This window comes from Varanus komodoensis, unplaced genomic scaffold (assembly GCF_004798865.1).
Source record: "Varanus komodoensis strain SLA01 unplaced genomic scaffold, ASM479886v1 scaffold3, whole genome shotgun sequence".
Taxonomy (NCBI): domain Eukaryota; kingdom Metazoa; phylum Chordata; class Lepidosauria; order Squamata; family Varanidae; genus Varanus; species Varanus komodoensis.
In genome coordinates, this window is record NW_025335761.1 from 58,568,875 (window position 1) to 58,589,218 (window position 20,344).

Genomic DNA, 20,344 nt, shown 5'->3' on the forward strand with positions numbered 1-20,344 from the left:
TCAGCGGATCTGTATTTTTGGAAGCTGTATTGCTATTCTTATCTTGTGCACCATTTGAAAAAGGCTTAGGCCTTGAAGCCTTATATTGCATTTATATCCTGCCTACTATCCTCTGGCAAGAAATCCAAGGCAGTTTACATAGTTCTCTCCAACTCTATTGCTATCCACAGAACAACAGCCTTATGAGGTGGGCGAGGACGCGAGTGAGTGACTGACCCAAAGTCACCCAGCTGAGCTGCATGACCAAGTGCTGTCCCGAGAGAGGTTCCCTCTTCACACATTCAGAGCAACAGACTTTGCAAAAGCAATTTTTTCTCCAAAGTACATCCAGCGAGCACAATCTCCACAGAATGAGTCTCTGAGCATGCACAGAGTGGTTTATTGAACCCAATCTAGCAACTACTTCCAAGAACCCTCCTTTTGAGTCGCCCTGGGCTCCCTCCTTTGGGGAGAGCCCTTTTGGAGGCAGGCAAGCCTCTTCGGTGTATGAAGCCCTTCTAAATGGCTATCCTTCCTCTCCCAACACTGCGCCGTGGGGTCAAGAGTCGTTCCAGGCTCAACTGGATGCTGGAACTCCTGTCCCAGGTCCCTCCGAGCAGCTGCACATCCTGGCTATTCCCAGAGACCACCTGGAGAGGGCCGCCTTGAGATAAGCCCCTCCATTTCTCTCATCTCAAAATCTGGGGGCGCCAGTTCCCAGAGTCAATTCTCCTCCTTGTCTGATCAGTCCAAACAAGAACAACAGCCCCTTTCATTCCCAACTCATGGGCACTCAACCTGGATCGGCCAGTTCCCCAGTCCAACACTCGAACCACCAGTGCTTTTTTTGTAAAAAAAAAAAAAAAAAAAAGTGCCAGAACTCACGTCTTGGGGTCACACTTTTACACTAAAAAAGATTTTCAATTCACCAACTTTTTTGAAATAAAGAACTTATTTACCTTTTGCACGTAGCCAGTCACTCTACACACACATAAACATAATGGTTGCCGCCAGCACTAAGCACTCTGCACGCGACCGCATGACCGATCCCAAGCTGAGCAGCATCCCAAGCTGAGCAGCGCCCTCACAATCGGCGCCGACACACAAGCAGCCCACAGGCACCATTTTAATGATTTTTGCCGCCGACCTGCTACACTCGACAGGGCGATTCAAAATCACTTGGAGAAATCTGATGGAAAAATCCATCAAAAAAAGGTGCCGGAACGCTGTTCCGTTGCATTCTATGACCAAAAAAGCCCTGCTAACCACTACCCACAAAATCTATTACTTTTAAAAATCGGGTGGCTGGGAATCATGGGGCCTGCAGTGCCACGCATCGGGGGGCTTATACATTTTACTACATTATGCATGCGATGAAGAAACAGGCAGAGGGAAGTAGCGTGCTCTCTCTCATGGTACAAACTAGACCACATACCCAGTTTCCCCAAAAATAAGACCTAACCAGAAAATAAGCCCTAGCATGATTTTTCACAATGCTCGTAATATAAGCCCTACCCCAAAATAAGCCCCATTTAAGATCATCAGCCAGACGGACGCATTTAGTACGTCCATTGCAACACAATTCGGGGTTTGGAGTTTTATGACGATGTTCCAGAAGAAGATGGCATGACTGTATTTGAATACATGTAGATTTTTGTACATGAATAAATGTAGATTATTGTACATGAAAAAATAAGCTATCGCCTGAAAATAAGCCCTAATGCGTCTTTTGGAGCAAAAATTAATATAAGACCCGGCCTTATTTTCAGGGAAATATGGTAGTTAAGACGGGGAAGCATAATGCTGGACTAGATCTGGTTGGAAAGACTCAGAAGGGCTCTGTTTGCATGCCCTTTCCGGGAGCAACAGCCCATTGCCTTTCATATTATGGGCTGCAATAAACAAGGAGCTACATCACATTGAGCAAAGTCACACAATTTTGGCTCACAGAGCAATATACTTTAATAAGGAGTATATTAGGGAAGCTCAAAGTGACCTGGCAGACTGACCTTTCTGTTAATTGAGGAGCAAACATATGACAAAACATCTATTGCAAGAGCAATTCATGTAATTTCATATCCACTGTGAATGCCACACTGCTTATTAAAGCTTTGAAAACCATTTAACCATTCAGTTTATTTTATTCCATCCACTTGGGTCAAGCAATCATTACAAAAATATGTTCCAATTCATGCAGTCCATTGTTATTGTTCAAGTGCCTACATTGCTAAATAAATACGTAAAACCTAATTTGAAATGCCTGGAATTTCTTTTAGCATTAAAATCATCTGATGGCTAGTTTGCAAAACAAGCTAAATTTTTCAAAGCATCCTCATGGTGGACTCTCTGTGTTGCATCCCTTTTCCAGAAAGCTGGAATAAATGGCAGGAAAACAAACATCAAATAGACAAGGGGAGGTCAACTTGATCTAATAAACCACCTCCCATGTAAGGCTGCCTCTCTCCCAACCAAGGTCTTCTGAAATGTTCTAGATCACTATGTCTCAAACTGTGTTCCACAGACACCTGGGATTTTCTCAGAAGCTAATCAGAGTTTCCGCTTTGGTAACAGGAAGCAACTTCCCTTGGAAAGCCAACTGTTTCCCCCTACTGAAGCTCCCCTTTAACATGTAACCACAGGAGAATGGCGAGTATAATTTCTTGGGGTACATGCTGATCAGCAATGGAACAGAAGAGATCAAAAGATGGTGGACTCCTCTTTGCCGGAATGTCCAGATAGTGACCATTTTAGTCTGGGCTTCAGGAAGAACTTGAGGCATCCTTGATGTTACCACATTTATGAAGGCATAAGCTTTGGCGCAACTGACGATGTGAACTCCAGTCTACAAAACCTTGGTCATTCTTGTTGTTCTGTGCCTCTGGTCATCAGGTCATCTCTGACTTCTGGTGACCTGATAAAAGAGTATCTTCCAAAATGTCCTGCTGTGACAGTCCTCCTCAGCTCTAGAGGTCGAGGAAGCCTTCCTCTTCTTCTGCCTTCAACTTTCCTTTACATGATAGTCTTCTCCAAGGGGTCTTGCTTTTTTGTGATGTGCCTGAAGTAGCACAAGTTCAGCATAGCACTGCTTCTTCCAAGGCAGGGTCTGGCTTGATTTGATTGGAAGCCCATTTCTCCATATTTCCATTAGTCCAGGGTATTCCCAAGTCTTTTTTCCAGCACCATGTTTCCAACGCATCCGTTTTCTTCCTGCCAGCTTTCTTCACTGCCCAGCTTTCACAGCCATACATGGAGAATACAATAGTGTGGATGATCTCCACCTTGGTTTCCAGTGAAACATCCTTACACTTGATGATCTTTGATAGGTCCTTCACTGCTGCTTTCTGTCAGTAAGATGGTATCATCTGCATAGCTTTAGTGATGGACCTTTCACCAATTTCCATTCATTTTTCTGATCCTAATCCAGCTTTCCTTATGTCTTATTCTGCATACAGATTGAATAGATAGGGAGATAAAATACACCCTTGTCTGATGCCTTTGCCTATAGGAAGCCCTTCCGTTTCTCCACATTCTGTCTTAACAGTAGCTTTTTGATCATGATACAGGTTACACATCAGGATGATCAACTGCTAAGGCAGATGTATTTCTTCCAGGACCATCCAGAGCATCTTGTGACCAAAAGCTTTCCTGTAGCCTATAAAGCACAGAGCAATCTTCTGCTGAGTTTCTTTGGCGAGTTCCAGTAGCCGACAAGTACTTGCAAAATGATCTCAAATGCCTCCTTTTCCAGAATCCAGCTTTACTGGGCAATAGTCTTGTTGCAATACCCTGAGCATCACTTTGTTTGAATGGGAAATTAAAGCAACAGTCCTATTGTTGCTACACTCATAGAATCACAGAATAGTAGAGCTGGAAGGGGCCAGAAGACCACTGGATCCAACTCTCTGCAAGATATCAAGTTAAATCATCCCTCTCAGATGGCTATCCAATTACATCTAGTGTGGGAGAGCCCACAACCTCCCAGGGTAATTGGTTCCATTGTCGTGCTGTTCTAACAGTCTGGAACTTTTTCCTGATATCTAGTTAGAATCTGGCTTTCTGTAACTTGAGACCATTCTTCTGCGTCCTGCACTCTGGGATGATCGAGAAAGATCGTGATGGTTCCTCTTTGTGACAGGCTTTCAAGTACTTGTAGAGTGCTTTCATATCGCCCCCCCCCCTCTTTTCTTCTCAAGGCTAAACATGCCCAGTTCTTTCAATCTCTCCTCACAGGACTTTGTTTCAAGTCCTCAGATCATCCTTGCTGCCCCCTCTGAACCCCTTCCAGCTTGTCTGTATCTTTCTTCAACTGTGGTGCTCAGGATTGGACACAGGACTCCAGATGAGGCATAACTAGCTCTGCATATAGGGGAATTTCACAGGAAGTGATACTTCTGCTAATGCAGCTCAAAATAGCAGGTGCCCTTTTTGCAGCCACATCACATTGCATGTGATCTACAACAATTCCAAGATCCTTCTCACTTGCAGTATTGTTGAGCCAAGAGGAGGAGGAGGAGGAGGAGCAGGAGGAGGAAGGATCTGCTTAGGGTTGCCCCATTGCAAAGTTGGAGTGACTCTGTTCAGGAATTAGATCGGAAATGTGAGCCCAGCCTCTGTATAAACCTGACCCACATACTCACATTTTAATGTTCTCTTTTTCTGACGATAAATGCTTCAGTGCAGATTGGACGGCAGCGAGGCCTTCCTGGTAGCTCTTCAGTGAACGAACCTGAGCCTGCTTGGCCTCCTTGACAGCTGTCAGATCCTGCATGAGTGTGTCCCAGCCTGGAGGTGCCACCCTGGGGGCATCTGCCAGATCCCGTTTGCTTTCTTCTGCAGCAGCCAGGTGCTCTCCTTGCTTCGATGGAAAAGCTTTGGCTTCGTGCTTTTCCAGCAGTGTGCTCAAATTCTACAACAGAAAACCAGAAAAAGAAGAACGTAAGGAAAGTTCTTCTGGATGAGAGCAAGGTCCAGCGGGACAGCATCTCCTTTGCTGGGGGACATGAGCAGAAGCTCATGTCTGACCTCTGGACTTCACACAGGCAACAAGGATGAACAGGCCTGAACAGGAGCTGGATGCTGCGCTAGATACACCCTTGCCTCATCCAGCACAATTCTTCCTATGTTCTTAACCCAGCCTGCCATTTCCAGGCGGATATTTCCTGGAAGTCCACAAGCAGGATGAGAAGACAGCAAAAGCCCAGTCTGTTGGTCTGCCTCCCTGCACCTTGTCCTTCAATGTTCTCCTTTTCGGAATGGAGGCTTCCTATTATGGCAAGTAGCCACTGAGGGACCTGTGCTCCAGGCATCTCAGCGGATGAACCTTGTCACCTCTTGCGGCAACAAATGCCATGCATTAATTTTGCATGTGGGAAGAAGCACTTTTCTTGCATGCCCAGAACCTACTGCCAAGCAAATTCATTTGGTGACGCTGAGTTCTAGCAGATTGTGTGTGTGTGTGTGTGGGGGGGGAGGGAGAACTCTCTCTGTATCTACTCATGGCCTACAAACCATAGACCAATACTCACCCAGCCTTCCTCAAACTGGTCCCCCCTTGTGTTTCAGACTAGCTCCCATCATCCCTGACCCATGCTGGATGGGAACTGCAGGCCAACACATCTGAAGGAATCCAGTTTAGGAAAGGCTACTCTAAAATATGCTCCCTTAGTCTTGTCTCTAAAGTAAAAAGCCCCAAACAATAATGTCCTTTCCCTACAGGATCGATGCTCAAGCTCCTTGAACATTTTAGGTCCTTTTCCTTCCCTTCCCTTCCCTTGTTCTAGCAGAGCAGAGAAAACCAGAACTATACACAGTATCCCAAAATGCACTGCAGCTGTGTATGAGAGAAGACAGATCCCGATTTGCTTGTCATTTACATAATGCTAAATAATAAAGTTACATTTATTACATCCAATCTTGCATTAGTAGATTTCTCCTTCTCTCCTTCCCACTCAATATTATTATATAATAATCGCAATTATTCTTATTATTGCATCACATTTCCCTCTTGTGAGGAGCCAAACGCTGCTTCTGCAGCCTTCCTCCACTCCTTTTCACCCCCTCAACAGCAACCCTGTGAGGTGGGCTGGGCTGAGAGTGAGTGATGGGCCCAAAGTCACCCAGTGAGCTTCAAGGTTGATGGGGGACCAGAACCCAGATCGCCCTGGTCCCCACTCCAACACTCTCCCCACACTGGCCTTCCTCCAGAACGTTTCCTGAAAATCTTCTCCAGAACTTTTCCAACCATCCGGAGCAGATATTAAGAGGGCCTTGACGGGGGCAGCATCACCCACGTCCGATTCTGCCGACTGCACCGTTCCACCAGTGAAATGACACCATTGGGTGGGACCCAACTGCAGTAAGGGCAGGATGCTGTGGATCACAAAGCGTGAGAAGACCTGCTTAGGGGGCATTCAGGTGTAATGTAATTTGAGTAGCAGGGCAGCTACGGAAGCGCAGCCATGGCATTCTCCTCAGATGGACCAGTCTGAGTTCAGATAAAAGCCGGTTGTCATTTTTGCAGCAGAAACCTGCTGAAGATCGGCTGGCACTGTCCCTTCAGCTTCTCCACAGCTCTCAAGAGTAACCGATTTATTTTTCTTCGAAAGAAGCAACAAATGATTGTTTAAATCAACAGACAAGACTGAGGCACAGGACTAACAAACCACCCAGAGTTGATTTGCTAGTATATATGTCTGCCTTTTACACAGCAAAGCTGGGAGAAAACTGGGCTCACGCTTAGAAGAAAAACCTACAGGAATATTGCAACTGCATTTGCTCCGACATTTGGCAACAGACCCCAGGATCGATTCTTCCTCGAACTGGGTGTCTTCCAAAGCACCCTCCAGGAAGGCCAGGAAGCCCTGCAGCAGACTGAGCACCTGCTCCACAAATCGCAAAACAGCAGTGCAGGATGTGTGGCTTAAGGAGGCTGTTTCCATACCTCGATTTCTCTCAGCTGATCATTCAGCAACACAATATCTAACTCTGCAGCCCAGACTTTCATCTCATTGATCTTCTTTTCCACCTCGGCATATTCCAAAATTGCTTGGTCTTCAGATGGAAGCAGGCCCTTCTGGGAAACGGTTTCTACCTCTGGGCCCTGGAAACACAAAGGGATTGCCGCAGTCAGCAGACTGATCTTTCGAACTGGTGAAACAACTGGTTCTGCCTATAAGATTTGTCCAGAAGTTACATTTTTAAAAAAGGACATATAGGCAGGGTAGTTTGATCTCTCCAAAATGCTACATGAACATGAAATGCTTACCAAAATCTTCATTCATGAAGGAGCTGTTTTTTAAATCTTGACTTACTGCTACTTACCTGTTATATACTAGCCTTGTCACATTTATTTACTGCTATTTTAAAACAGTAATTTATTTGCATTTCTAATCTGCCTAGGAACCCATGATGACTAATAGTTTTAGTGCACACAGCCTGCATGCCTTCTTGGACATCTTGTTGGACTGGTGCCATGTGAACAGAATATCAGTAAGTAAGTGCAATCTTACGGGTGGCTTAATTAGGATTAAGCTCCGTTGAATTAATGGGACTTATTCCTAGGTAAACGTGCATAGATTTGCAACCTAAACATCCCAGACAATGAAAAACATTCGTGAAAGATGTGAAAGGTATATTCCAGCTCCCAACAATAACGATCCAAGGGTAAGAAGGAAGAAAATGTTAAGAAAGAAAGGAATGTCTTCCTGTCCAGATCCAAAATTCAACTTATCTATGCCAGATGTCCAGCTTCTCTGATCATGCCATTACAGCAATTTTTATCAATTTAAGCAGATACTTTAGGTTCTCTCTTTAAAAACTCTCCAAGCTGCGAAGCACATAAAAGCACAGCCAGCTGTTAAAAGGCTAAGCAGGGAATTCTATCTAAACTGGTCATAAAACCAAAGAAAGGAACAAAGAAATTGAATTAAATTGCTTGTTCCCATTTGCCAGTCTGCTAAGGGTTGTTAATGTATTGCTTTTCCCATTAACATATTAACTGATTACACAAAATAAAGCAGGAGCTTAATGTATTTATTATTATGCATTTGAGGAATGGTTGCTAAAGAATACAGTTTCAAGGGAGCCATAAATTTTCTACCAAGCTCTCGAAGGAAGAGGGGGATGTTTTAGTCTTCCAGAAACATCCAGGAGGCCAGAAGAGAAGAAAATGTCAAACTGGTGCTGGGTGTTCCTTTAAGAACCAGGACCCTGAGGCAATTAAATGCCTTTGGGGAGAAAAGCACATAATTGACAGAAAAAGCAGAGAAAAGGCACATAATTGTCTTTTTAAATATTGTAGGCCATCCTGAGATCTTGTATAACAGGATGGCATACAAAAGCGTTTAATAAATAAATAATCAATCAATCAATCAATCAATCAAAGGGTGTTGGATGGACATTTGTATTTGTGCCAATGGACTTGGCATCAAATCTGGAAGTGCCAGGATGGTGGGGATGCTAAGCTCACAGCTCAGAGCAGCAGAACGGACTCCAACAAAGGAGTCCAAACTCCAAGATGCTGCAGATGCCAGACCAGTGATGATCCATTTGGCTTTCACACCTCAAACATTACCCTGTCCATGTCTCAACCATTTCTCCATGCATGGCTCCCATGAGCAAAGACAGGATCCAACCAAACAGACAGGGACCAGCCTGCGGGTGGTCCTTCCCAGGGTGTTCATGCAGGTTATGTGGTTTATACACACACAGGTTTGCTATCTGGTGCAACTGGCTCACTTCAGTGCAATCCCAGTCATGTTGGAGCTGATCTCTGCACAGCTACAGCGATGCTTAAAGCAGCATCTGCACTGTCTATTCAACCAAAAGCAAAGAGTCCAGAGCAGACGGACCCCTCCTTCTGCCTGCAGAGCTGTGGTCCCAAGAGTGACTCCTCTTCTTCTTCTTAGTATTCCTACATTGCATTCTGTACTGCCTGTATTCAAACTTCTCTGGGCTGTGCACCACAAAGTCACCCATCCAGATTTCAACCACACCCAACCCTGCTTAGCTGCCAAGATTAGGCAGGATCAAGCACTTCAGGCTAAACGGAAGCTTCTTAGTACTCCAAGCCAAGTTAAACTGCATCTGGGCGTCTCGGATGGCTGGGAAGTAATCCATCCTTGGACAGTCACATTGTTCTCTCTTTGCCACACCTGCCCTTTTTGATCAAGGCAGGATTCCAGCGGGGGTTTTGAAGCCTACTCGAAATGTCTCCTGATTGCTCTGGTTGACAATTCCATTCACCTGCTTCCCATGCAGCTCTGGCATTGGGTATGTCCAGAGTCCACACCAGGCAGACCAATTACATGGTTACTTCCCACACAAGTACTGCTCCTGCCCGGGAACATCGGATTGGGAGGCAGCCTCATCACACGTCTTTCCTTCCAACATCCTCTCTCCACTACAGGCACTGCCAGTGAGGAGTGAGCAGCTGCTCCTGGGAGATGATGACCATGCCCCTCCAGTAGCAGCTGGGGCAGTTGTAAGAGAGCGACACTGTGAAAATGGACGGTATGGGCTGATGTGACAACATGTTTCATTTTCAGGATATGCAACACCCAACTTCAGCATTCATCTTCCTCCTAAGATAAGGTGAAGTTCATGGCATCGATTATCAAGCAACCTGGCATTCTCAACAGGGGTTGGGATCACAACTCCCATAACTTCCAGGAAGCAAGGCTAATGGGAGCTCTAATCACTACACCACACTGTCCCTTGATGAAACTAAGGAGAATGCTCTGTCTCAAGTTCAAACATGGAGAAGATCAGAAGAAGAAGAAGAAAGCAAGAGACCCTTGGAGAGCAATATCAAAGGTCTATAATGATCCCGTTAATTTAACAACAGAGAGAAGTTTATTGTATGGGACATCTATTAAACCAGGTGATATTAAGATACCAGATTAAGCCAGACTTACTGGTGGCACAGCTGCACTGCTTCTCTACCAGAAACAGAAGAGAAAAAGCATGAGGTTGCCCACATTATGGATAAATGGCTGTATCAGCTGAAGAGCCACCGGTGTTCAGTAATAGCTCTTAATAATGTCCTTCAATGAAGTTGTCTGACAACAGGGGTTATTACCTTGCTTTCTGGCAATGGGTGCGTAATGGAGGAAAGAACAGGGTCAGTCCCTTTGCCATTCATCAACGGCCCAGTAGATTGAGGCATTTCTGACCAGCCCCACGTCGCTGGCAATTTCTTTTGATAGCTTGGCTGCCGCTGCTGAAGCTCATCAAGAAGATCGTCGTCCGCCGGCATTTGTCCGGATTTCTGTAGCTGCTTTCTACTCTGCCTTGTCGAGCCTGGGAAATTGTGGGCTTCAATCAAACTGCCTTTCAGCCCCTGACAAATGGATGTGGGATGAGCAGGGTGGGGTGGGGAGGGGTGGGGAGGGGAGGGGAGAGACAGGAAAAAATGTCACCTTTTCAGGACAAAAGTTGTTGAAATGTCAATTGCTTTCTTAATAGAAGAACTTATAGAGGAAAGAATAGAACAAAGGGGTGATAAAGGCCAGAGAAAAGCAAATTGATGCAGCGGAATCTTGCCATTTCTAATACGTAGGATGGAGGGTGTCCCTTAGAGCGCTTGCAAGAGGCAGTCAGTTTGGCAATTCCCTGGGCAGTCCAATAACAGGATTGTAGTAAAAGGAGGAGAGACCCCACAATTCCTTTTGGCATCAATGCATATAGAATCCGTGTGTTAGAAAGCCCTAATAGCTGCCATACAAGATGAGTTAGAAGACTCTTAGTCTAGACCAGCCTTCCCCAGCCTTGTGCTTTCCAGACATGTTTGGACTGCAACACCCAGAATTTCCAGTCAATGGCCCTGCTGGGTGGGAATTCTGGGAGTTGTAGTCCAAATGTCTCTGAAGGCCAGCAGGTTGGGAAAGGCTGGTCTGGAGTCCTGGGGGCTTGAAATTAAGACTCTGGAATCATGCAAAGCTTAGGACACCAGCACTGGATCTCCAGCCTGCAGGCCACCCTTCTGCAGTTCTCCAGATAGACATGTCCTTCCATGGCTGAGGTTCATGAGAAGTTTTCCAAATAATTCTGTGGCACATTTAAAAAAGAAGCTTGTTAGGGAGCAAAAAAGTTACCTCAAAAGTTGAAGATGGTTCCTCCATAGATTCAGCCGATGCAGATCTTGGCGACTGCTCGTTCCTTGTCAGCACTTCCTGGAAAATTTGTGGTGCTTCTCCATCCATCTGATCTTTCATGGTGAGGGACTTTTCCTGCTTCTGATAGGAAAATGCAATAATTAAGTCAATGAAGGACTGGCATACGGAGCTGGACGATTTCGACTGGCAAAGAAGTTCTCTGTGCAGACAACTACACACAGAGAACACCCCTAAAGATCAAAGATCCAGCACGGTGCAGTGGTCAAGAGCCTGGGACTGGGACTCGGAGGATCCGGGTTCTAGTCCCCGCTTGGGCAAAGAGCCAACTGGGAGACTTTGGGCCAGTCACAGATGCTCAGCACAAACCTACCACACAGGGTTGTTGTTGTGGGGATAAGACTGAGAGCAGAAGGAGGAGAATGATGTAAGCCACTCTGAGTTCTTTAAAAAAAGAAAGAGGTGGGATATAAATTGAATCAATCTATCAATCTGTGATCTTCCAGTTGTTTTCACCCTTTATTTATTTGTTTATTGTAAACATTTTAATCCCGCCCTTTCCGAAAGGCTCAGGACGGCTTACAATCATAAATAATACTATGATAATAGAATAATATAGTGATTAAAACAATAAATAATAAACAAACATAAACCAAACATTTCGTAAAACTACAGAAAAGGAGGAAGAGAAAAAAGAAAAACAGTGTGACTGTGGACGGATCTTAAAATATCTAAAATCCTTATTTGCTTATGGAAAGGTTGGCTAAATGAAAAGGTCTTAACCTGGCGCTGGTAGAAGTATAAGGTCAGTGCCAGGCAGACCTCTCTGGGGAGCAGATCCCATGGCCCCCATCAGCTCTAGCCAACATAGCCAATGGCGCAGAATAATAACTTTGAGTCAGGATGAGGAGAATGACATAAGCCACTTTGAGTTTGGTGTAAGAAAAAAGCAGGAGATAAATCTAATAAATAAACAAACTCAATATTCAAACAGATTCACGTGAGAGTAAGGGGAAGCAGCAGTGTGAAATAACTTGCTATAAAAACCCACATTAGGAGGCAAATATGGCCTTTGCTCCTCTTGACCCATCATCCTGGTTGCTGGAAATATGGGTTTGGGAGTCCTCCAAGCCTGCCCCTCCACTGTGGCGCTCTTTCCATGAGGAGGTTAGGCTGAGTTCTTCTTCATTTAGTTTTCATCAAGCTGCTGAAACTTTCTGATACCCCAGCTTTTGAGTGATCTTTACATGAATAACCTCCACTCTCTATTTTTAAGGCATCATTGGTCTCCTGATATTAATTTTGCCCGGTTAATAATTTTGATAACTTTTATTGGTTTACACTGCAAGTCAACTCGTTGGGTTGGAAGGCAACTCAGAATCTACCGTATAAATGCCTACATCTGTTTCCTCTAGCCAGCAAAACAGCTGTTTGGATTTTGCTTTCCCATTGGCCACACCAAACGTGCTGCTGCACCCCACGACACTTACACGTCTTCCTTTCTTGCATCCTTCCAGTATGTCCATCGTGCTGATTTCTTTGGCAGCAAAGGGAACACCAGCACTTATCGGTTTCCCTGTGGCTGTCGTTTCATCAACCTCCTTTTGGCTTTGCCCATCATCGGAAGAGACTTGGTTCTGCTTAACCAGGTTGCCCTGGCTGTTCTCAGCTTCCTGCTCCACATGTCTGTGTTTAGTTTTAAGACGCTTCTTGTGTCTTGTCTGTGGCACGTCCACTTTATCCTTAACACATGCCTGCTCTGATGGGGAGATCTTCTGCCTGACAGAATCCACCAGTGCCACAATCTCCTGTAAAGTGCCTTCACTTTGACAAAGAGCTTCTTGTTGTACCTTAAGGGAAGACAAACAAGAACAGTTACGGGATGTTGGCGACTCCCGGAGCTGTTGCCATCTCTGAGAATGCTGCAAATACCAGAAGTGAATCAATAAAACCATTACACCAAAAGGCTCATGGAATGCACAGGGATTCCCATTCATTTCTAGAAAGTGGAATGTTCCTTGCCTGCAATGCAAGAAACGAATGGGTCACCTCTGCAGGGTTCTACACATGCCTTGGTGCTAACCCAGAGGCACAAGATGCAGTGCTGGAGCAAGTTGCTTCAGAACGCGTATCTCTGATTGACAAGTTGGTTTTTCCAGGGATGATCCCGAATGGAGTGCAGCTATCGGATCTCTGGAATGTTCAATGACTCCGGTGGAGCCTAGAAAAGTTCCTGTTGCAGCTGCTTAGTAAAGTTGTCCTGAGCGGATTTAACACACACACATTTGAAAAGGTTGCAACTTGCAACATCCGAAACCATCAAATGAGCATTTGGGAGCAGTGCGGGAACCCATGTTTTCAAAAACTCGACATTTTCAAAGGCAAAACCTCAAAAAATCACACTGGGCAGATGAAATATGGCCCTATGTTTCTCAGCCCCCTCCCCCAATGCATACCCTGCAGAAGAAACTGGCATTTTGTAATAGATTACAAGTCTGTCCTCAGCTGACCTGCTTTTGCGCTGCCTCGGCAGTCTCCGGGGGCTCCTGGAGGGTGGCCCGCAAGCGAGCTGCAAGCTCTTCACAGCGTCGGCGTTCCCTGGCGTGTCCTTCCAAGAGCTGTGACATGTTCTGGAAAGCAAGCAGTGCCCACCCGTCAGCGCCACACGGACACATGCCTGGCAAATCTTGCCCACAGGGAAGTCCAGAACTGCGGACCATTCCAAAACATTTTTGCCAGAAGCTAAAGCGCCCAGAGTTCTTTCTTCCTCATGCCCTAGGCCTTGCCGCAAGCTGCCTCCCACACTCAGAAATGCTAGGGAGAGGGTGGAGGAGAGTCCAAGTTGTATTGGTGACAAAGGGACGGCTCGAGACCAGGTTATATAAAGAAGCACCTCCTCCCAAATGTGCCTACCTGGGCTAGGTTGTCATTGGACATCCCTCTCAGAGAAACCCCTCTGAAACAAATGAGGAGGGTGGCTGCAAGAAGAAGGGCCTTCTCAGCGGTGGCACCCCAACTCTAGAATCAGCTCCGCAAAGAATTGCACCTGGTACCTTCTCTCTAGTCTCTTCAGTGCCAGGTGAAGACCTTTCTATTGACCAGATATTTTAGTTGTTAAGATAATTTAAAAGACGTTATGTATTCTGTATCTTGGGCTCCTGCCTTTTAATAGTTTAAGAATGAGAAGTATTGTATGTTTATTGCGCGGCTTTTTGTGCTGGTGCTGCATCAGAGGCTGTGATGGGTTGGGTCACAAGCATGTCCGCAAGGAGGGTCTGGGGAAGGAATTGCTAGGTTGGGTTCAAAAAGCTGCTTTGTGTATGCTCAGAGACTTGACTGGATGATTCAGGTGCAGAAACAGTTAAGAGGGTTTTGCTGAGAATGGCTCTGGGGTGGTGATTGTCAGGGGGAGGAAATGTGGCCTGTGATGCCCAGATCAATCCCTGTAGAGCTGGGGAAAAACCCTGGCCTGAAATCCTACAGTTAGTGTGGACATGACGGAACCGGATGGACCCACAGTCTACGTTGCTATGCGGTGACTTCCCACGTTCTTATGGGGTTGGGGTTAGGAAGTCAATCCCCATCGAACGCAGTGGGGTTGACTTCTGAGTAAAGGCACGCAGGATTGCACTGTGAGTGACAGTTAAAGGCACCTTTAAATCTGTCTCTCATCATGGGAAAGACAGAAAAGATCCCACCAAATTGTTCCAAGCTTGCATCCAGCTCAATTAAAAAATATGCATTAAAAATGTTTTCCTTGTCGTGTCTGCATTAACTATATTCGGGAGTTTAAAATAGACCAATTACTGGCCCAGTCCTCGGAACATGTAATCAGAAGTGGAGTGAATACAATTGTACCCCTAGAGAAAGGTCAGGTCTTTCCCTCATGTACAGAAGACGCCGATGGACCGTTTCACATGGAGCGATGACAAAGTGGTTCCCAGACTGAACCATTTCAGTCTGCAGCTGGGGGTGAACGGGGTGTTTCACATGATTAAATGCTTTTGTGTGAAGAAACTTTGAGGAATATTAGAACTAGCACGGCAAGAGAAAGGGAATCCTTCTCCCATAGATCTGAATTTTCTTTTACTGTGGAAGACTATTCAAATGGGAAACATCTCACCCACTTCGGTATATACACACACCCAACCGGAAGCCTACAATGGAATAGCCCAGGGGCATTGCTGCCCCTTCCTAAAATGATTTTTGTGCATCAGACCCACCCCACGGACCAATGAAGACGCAAAGTGCGACCTTACGGGATTCCGCTTTGAATCTTTAAAGCCAAGAGGCTGGCGCAGCACCCACCTGCAACCGGCTGCAGAGACTTTCATGGAGATGCTGCAAGGCCCTCTGTGATTCCTCAGTCACGGAGCTGCCAGGGCAGAGGCCAAAAGAACTGTGCTGCCTTGCTAATTCGTTCACCAGGAGGGTTAAGCCCTCCGTTTCCTGCAGGAGGGCAGCAGAATCTGTAAACTGGCTGGGCTCCTCGGATGAGCCAGGTTGAAAAGCGAGGCTGAAGTCCCGAGTCTGGTTGCCCGGTTCCCACAACACCATAGTTGGACTGTCGACTTTTTGCCTGTCTGGCTCCTGTTGTGGCTGGGATGATTCTTGGTGCCTACGGGAGGAAAAACGACCCAACCCAAGTTATGAATTCATGGTTTACTGTAACAAGCAGGCCAACTGTGAACGACCAAGCATCTTGTCCTAGCTCCTTAAAGAAGGATCTTACCTATTGTAGCATGAGCTTTATGGGAGCTAAAAGCCAACATTTCTCACAAGAGTGGTGGAGTCCTAAGTTGGTAAGATAGATATGGGTACGGAGAAGAAGAAGGGAGGAGAGGGAAAGAAGGAGCGCAAACTATAAGACACGTTTCCCCTACCTGGTTCTCTCCAGATGGAGTTGCAGCTCACTGCAACTGCCATCATCCCCAGCCAGCATGCTGCTCTCCAGGCTCGCTGCCCTTCCTATTTTTATTTTATTGTTTGGACTATTCTAATTTCTTACAAGATTGTTAATTAATGGGGCAGGCGTACTGCAAACTGGAGTTCTGGCTCCTAGCACCGTCTTTTAAGTCCAAGAATGTCTCAGGGCCCCAGTCAGGTACAAAATAAAAAAAACACGGGGCAGTTGCTGTCAGCAGGAAAAAAAAGAACAGGATAGGGAGTGCCTTGGTGAGGCCAAAAGGAGGAGAACCGTGGTACAAACTGGTGAGTTCAGGCCCCAGACTTAACAAGCTGCATGTCTTGCTGTGTGGAAGGCCCTGTGTTTTATTTCAGGTGCGAAGCTCACAGCAAACACTTCTCTCTGCCCGCACCCAGCTGCCGCTCTGTGCTTTAGAGCAGCTTTTGCATTCCTGATATGCGAGAACAAGAGCAGCCAGGCTGTCAGCCACACCCGAAAAAAATACCAATATCAAGTAGTTCAGAGTCACTTAAATTGTAACACCTTCGTAATTACAGAAAGGGAATCCCTGTCTGTTGTTCTGAAGTTCTCATCATGGCCAATTTATTTATTTTAAGATGGATGGGGTTTTAATGTTTGCAAACCATCCAGAGAGCCCTCTGGGCAATTGGGGTGGTATATATATTCAATCAATCAATCAATCAATCAATCATCTCCTGTCTGGGGTGGTTACTTGGGCTCCTCTAGACCGTGCGCCTTCAGATGTTGGGCCTGAAGTCAAAGAAGAACCATTCTTTTTGAGAGCTTATCGATACAATAACGTGGACTCTAGTGCCAGAAATTATTTTTCCTGAGAGTGCCACGAAGTTCTTCACTTTTACCAGCAGCCAAGTCACACGTTTCCCACCTCGCTGAGCACTAAACCTGTACTGGGAGTGTTTTCTCTCTAGGGAAGGCTACAGCACCATATTTTTCAGCTTTGCAATACCTTTTCTGCCTGAGGGATACCTACTTCAGACAGTCAGCAGCCAGCTGAAAGGTGCAGTCCCACTCATTCTGGACATCGGAAACCTTCTGCTGAATTGCTGGGTTTTTGCTTCCATCAAGGCTCTTCAAGTGTTCTCCGAGAGCTGCAATGTTTTGCAGTTTAGCATCTCCTTCATCTTTCAGCAAGGCAATCTCCTGCGTTACAAGGAACAGCATGAGAGAAATCACTTTCCCACTCTGGTTTTGATCTACCCTAGGAGAGGATGACATAACAAGGGTGCAAACTAATGACAGAACCTAGTGCTTCACTTTCACGTCGGTTTGACAGTCTGACCCCAATCAAGAATTGTAGAATGACAGCTACTACAACCAGCACCTACACCTGACATCTTCCTTTAAGTGTCATCTCCTGGGGGAGCTTCTCAGTGGTGGCCCCTCAATAACAGAACAATCTTCCCACTGAGCCCCACCTGACACCAACACTGCCTTCATTTTGACATCACCTTAACAGCACTGATATTTCCTGGTTTGAAAGTAACTTATACGGCTAAAAACCATCCAAATGGTTTGACATTTTGCCCGCTGACCTCTCACGCTGGTTTTTCTCTGTGTGTTTTTCATGCATTCTGTGAATTGTTGTGCAAAGCTTTGGCTACTAAGCAGTACAGAAATGAAAGATGATGCGCTCATGACAGAAGGTGGTGCAATACTGGAAGAAGAACATCTGGTGACAAGGAAGGGGTGGAAAGGAAATGCTGGGATGCGAGATTTTAATGTATAAAACAGCTTACCAGGGTTGCGATATTTGCCCCAGCCTTTTAAAGGCAAACCTGGTAATTCAGGAGGAGTGAGGCCAGGTTAAACTGAAATTATTCTGGGTGTGTAGGTCAGACATACCATCTTTAAGGGCAAGATGACTGGGTATGTTTCTTTCTTTTTGTATTTAAAGGGCTTGGCTGCCTCAAAGCGTTTTCTTTGCGACTGGTACCCTCCAGATATTAGAATGACCCATTGAATTGACACTGACATTGCAAACCGCACATGAGCCTTTCCAACCTGGTGCTCTCCAGATGTTTCAGACTCCCCTCAATTCCAGTTAGTGTGGCCAATAGTCAGGAACTCTGGGAGCTGTAGTCCAATGATTCTAGGTTAGGGAAGGGCATTTTGCATCACAAAGCTACAATCCTACACACACGTTACATCAATTCACAACTGAGAGGCTAAATTGGGCTCAGCTGGTAGATGGTTGGCACTAGATAGAAATGTTCAAGGGGAGAACAGCACGTCATCACGGAAACAGTTGACTGGGTTTTCGTACCTTCATCTGGCACAGCCTTTCTTCTGCAGGCATCTTGGTTTCTTTGGCACTCAGCCTCTGGATGGAGTCCTTCAATCTCTGAATCCAACAGAGCATGCTCTGGGCCAGCTCTTCAAAGTTCTTTTCTTCTGCAGAAAGTGCCTGAGGAAGTCGGAGGCTTTTACGGACCTGGTTGAGCAACTTCTTGTACCTGCCAACAAGCTGACTGGATCCTAGTACCACCTCATCCCCTGAAAATCCAGCGTTCCTCAAAGAATTTGCCAGCCAAGCAAAAGAATCAAAGGACTCCCTAAGAAATAAAGAACAGCAGCAATAACGTTGGATTATTTTCTTCTGCGAAGCCAGTGTTCGTAAATCAGCAGACGCTGGGTTTTACATGGCTAAGTTCTTAGCATTTAGAACTTAGATTTTCTGCTCAAGCTCATCACCCACCTTTTCACCTTCATGGGGAAAGATATGGGAAACTTGCATGTGGATGCAAATACCAAAGATGCAGGAAAATACATTTTTATACAGACATGTTCGTGCGCAAAATACGAGCATACTTCATGGCACTAGCCTCAAAGAGAGCAGTAGGGACAAGGACAGAATACCTCTGCTTTAGTAGAAGTTGATAAAAATTTTCAAGTCCCAGCTTCTCTTTCAGGCTCTCTTGCAAAGTCTCTTCCTGAAGGCTTAGCCATCCCTCCAGACTTCCAAAGTCATCTTCAAGCCTTTAAAAATAAACAGACAGAAGAAAGCAATATATATGGCTCAGGAAGCTTAACAATTTAGTTGTAAAATCCAGGGACAATGACTATTCCATGCAAATGTTATGTAAGGGTCTTGGTTCAAATTCAGCAAGCCCACCAATTAATTTTTAATTGCACTGTGCAATGGCTGACACCTGCACGTTGCACAGGCTGGAGGACCTGATCCTGTGTAATCCTGGAAGCTAAGCAGGGCTGGGCCTGGTTGAAATCTGGATGGGGGACTTGAGTCTTGTATCAAGCTGGGCATAATGCATTCTCTTTTACATGGCGAGTGTACCGGTTATTATTATTTATGGCTCCCAGTAGACTACTAATATAAACTACACCCTGTCCAGCAACCTTATTTATTTTATATTGTTAATTTGTTTTATATTTTTAATGTATTATATTTTAACTTAAGTTGTGAGCCGCCCCGAGGCTTCGGCGAATGGGGCGGCATAGAAATGTTTTAAATACTTTAAATAAATAAACCTTCCCCAACCTTGTGCTTCCAGACACATTTGCACTGCAACACCCATAATTCCCAATCAATGGCCCTGCTAGATGGGGATTCTGGGAGCTGTGGTCCAAATGCCTCTGAAGGCTGGCCTAGAGCGCTATGACTAAGGTTAGCATATAAATGTGGTAGCAGTAGCTGTTGTAGTAACAGAGGTGCGTGGCAGAGAATATCACATCAATTAGATCTTGACCCAGTTTTGCAACTTCAATTAATTTAATCCTTGGTAAGAAAATGTTTTTGTGGCAGGCTTGGATGGATAAGTCCATTTCTTCCTTTATGGTTTATGGACGCTAATGAGTTCGGATCATTGATCAATGGTGAGTTTGGGTGATTCTCGTCTTTCCTGCCAAATACAATTTGCTCGCTTTGGCTGAATGGCAAATTACACTTGTAATTGCGTAGCATTTAGGTGTGGTGGCCCTGCAAGTTTTACAGCTCCACAATTTCCTCCACTATCGGGAATTATTCAGGCTGACGTGTCATATCAACCCACAATTCTGTTTTCAATACTTATCCATTGATCATATTATTGATACATTATTACATATGTTCAAGCCTCTTTTGGGCAGGAAGTTATAAAATGGATAGAATTTAAACTGGAATATTCTTTAATATTTACTGATGTAGATGCTATTTAAAATTAACACATAGTCCACAGCTTTGGCAGGAAAAAGACTAGCATAACAACATTGGAAGGGCAAATGTTCATCTCCTGTAATGCAGGAGGGATTTAGCAACATTCTCAACATTGGACAGACACCAAACAGATGCCTCTGTCAAATGCATAAATGC

The 20,344-nt window shown here is 45.3% G+C and overlaps 1 protein-coding gene across 11 annotated transcripts in view; it reads right to left on the bottom strand.

Moving 5' to 3' along the window:
• Window positions 1–20,344, bottom strand: part of SYNE2 (spectrin repeat containing nuclear envelope protein 2) — a 289,020-nt gene that overhangs the window by 149,969 nt on the left and 118,707 nt on the right. For all 11 annotated transcript variants that reach the window (XM_044435616.1, XM_044435614.1, XM_044435613.1 and 8 more), the window contains 10 exons: window positions 18,895–19,014; window positions 18,302–18,590; window positions 17,009–17,178; window positions 15,399–15,708; window positions 13,601–13,720; window positions 12,581–12,940; window positions 11,073–11,213; window positions 10,058–10,318; window positions 6,920–7,078; window positions 4,617–4,885 (listed from right to left, as the gene is read on the bottom strand). In XM_044435616.1, coding sequence (XP_044291551.1) covers window positions 4,617–4,885; window positions 6,920–7,078; window positions 10,058–10,318; window positions 11,073–11,213; window positions 12,581–12,940; window positions 13,601–13,720; window positions 15,399–15,708; window positions 17,009–17,178; window positions 18,302–18,590; window positions 18,895–19,014 — 2,199 coding nt within the window. The remainder of the gene's footprint in view (window positions 1–4,616; window positions 4,886–6,919; window positions 7,079–10,057; window positions 10,319–11,072; window positions 11,214–12,580; window positions 12,941–13,600; window positions 13,721–15,398; window positions 15,709–17,008; window positions 17,179–18,301; window positions 18,591–18,894; window positions 19,015–20,344) is intronic.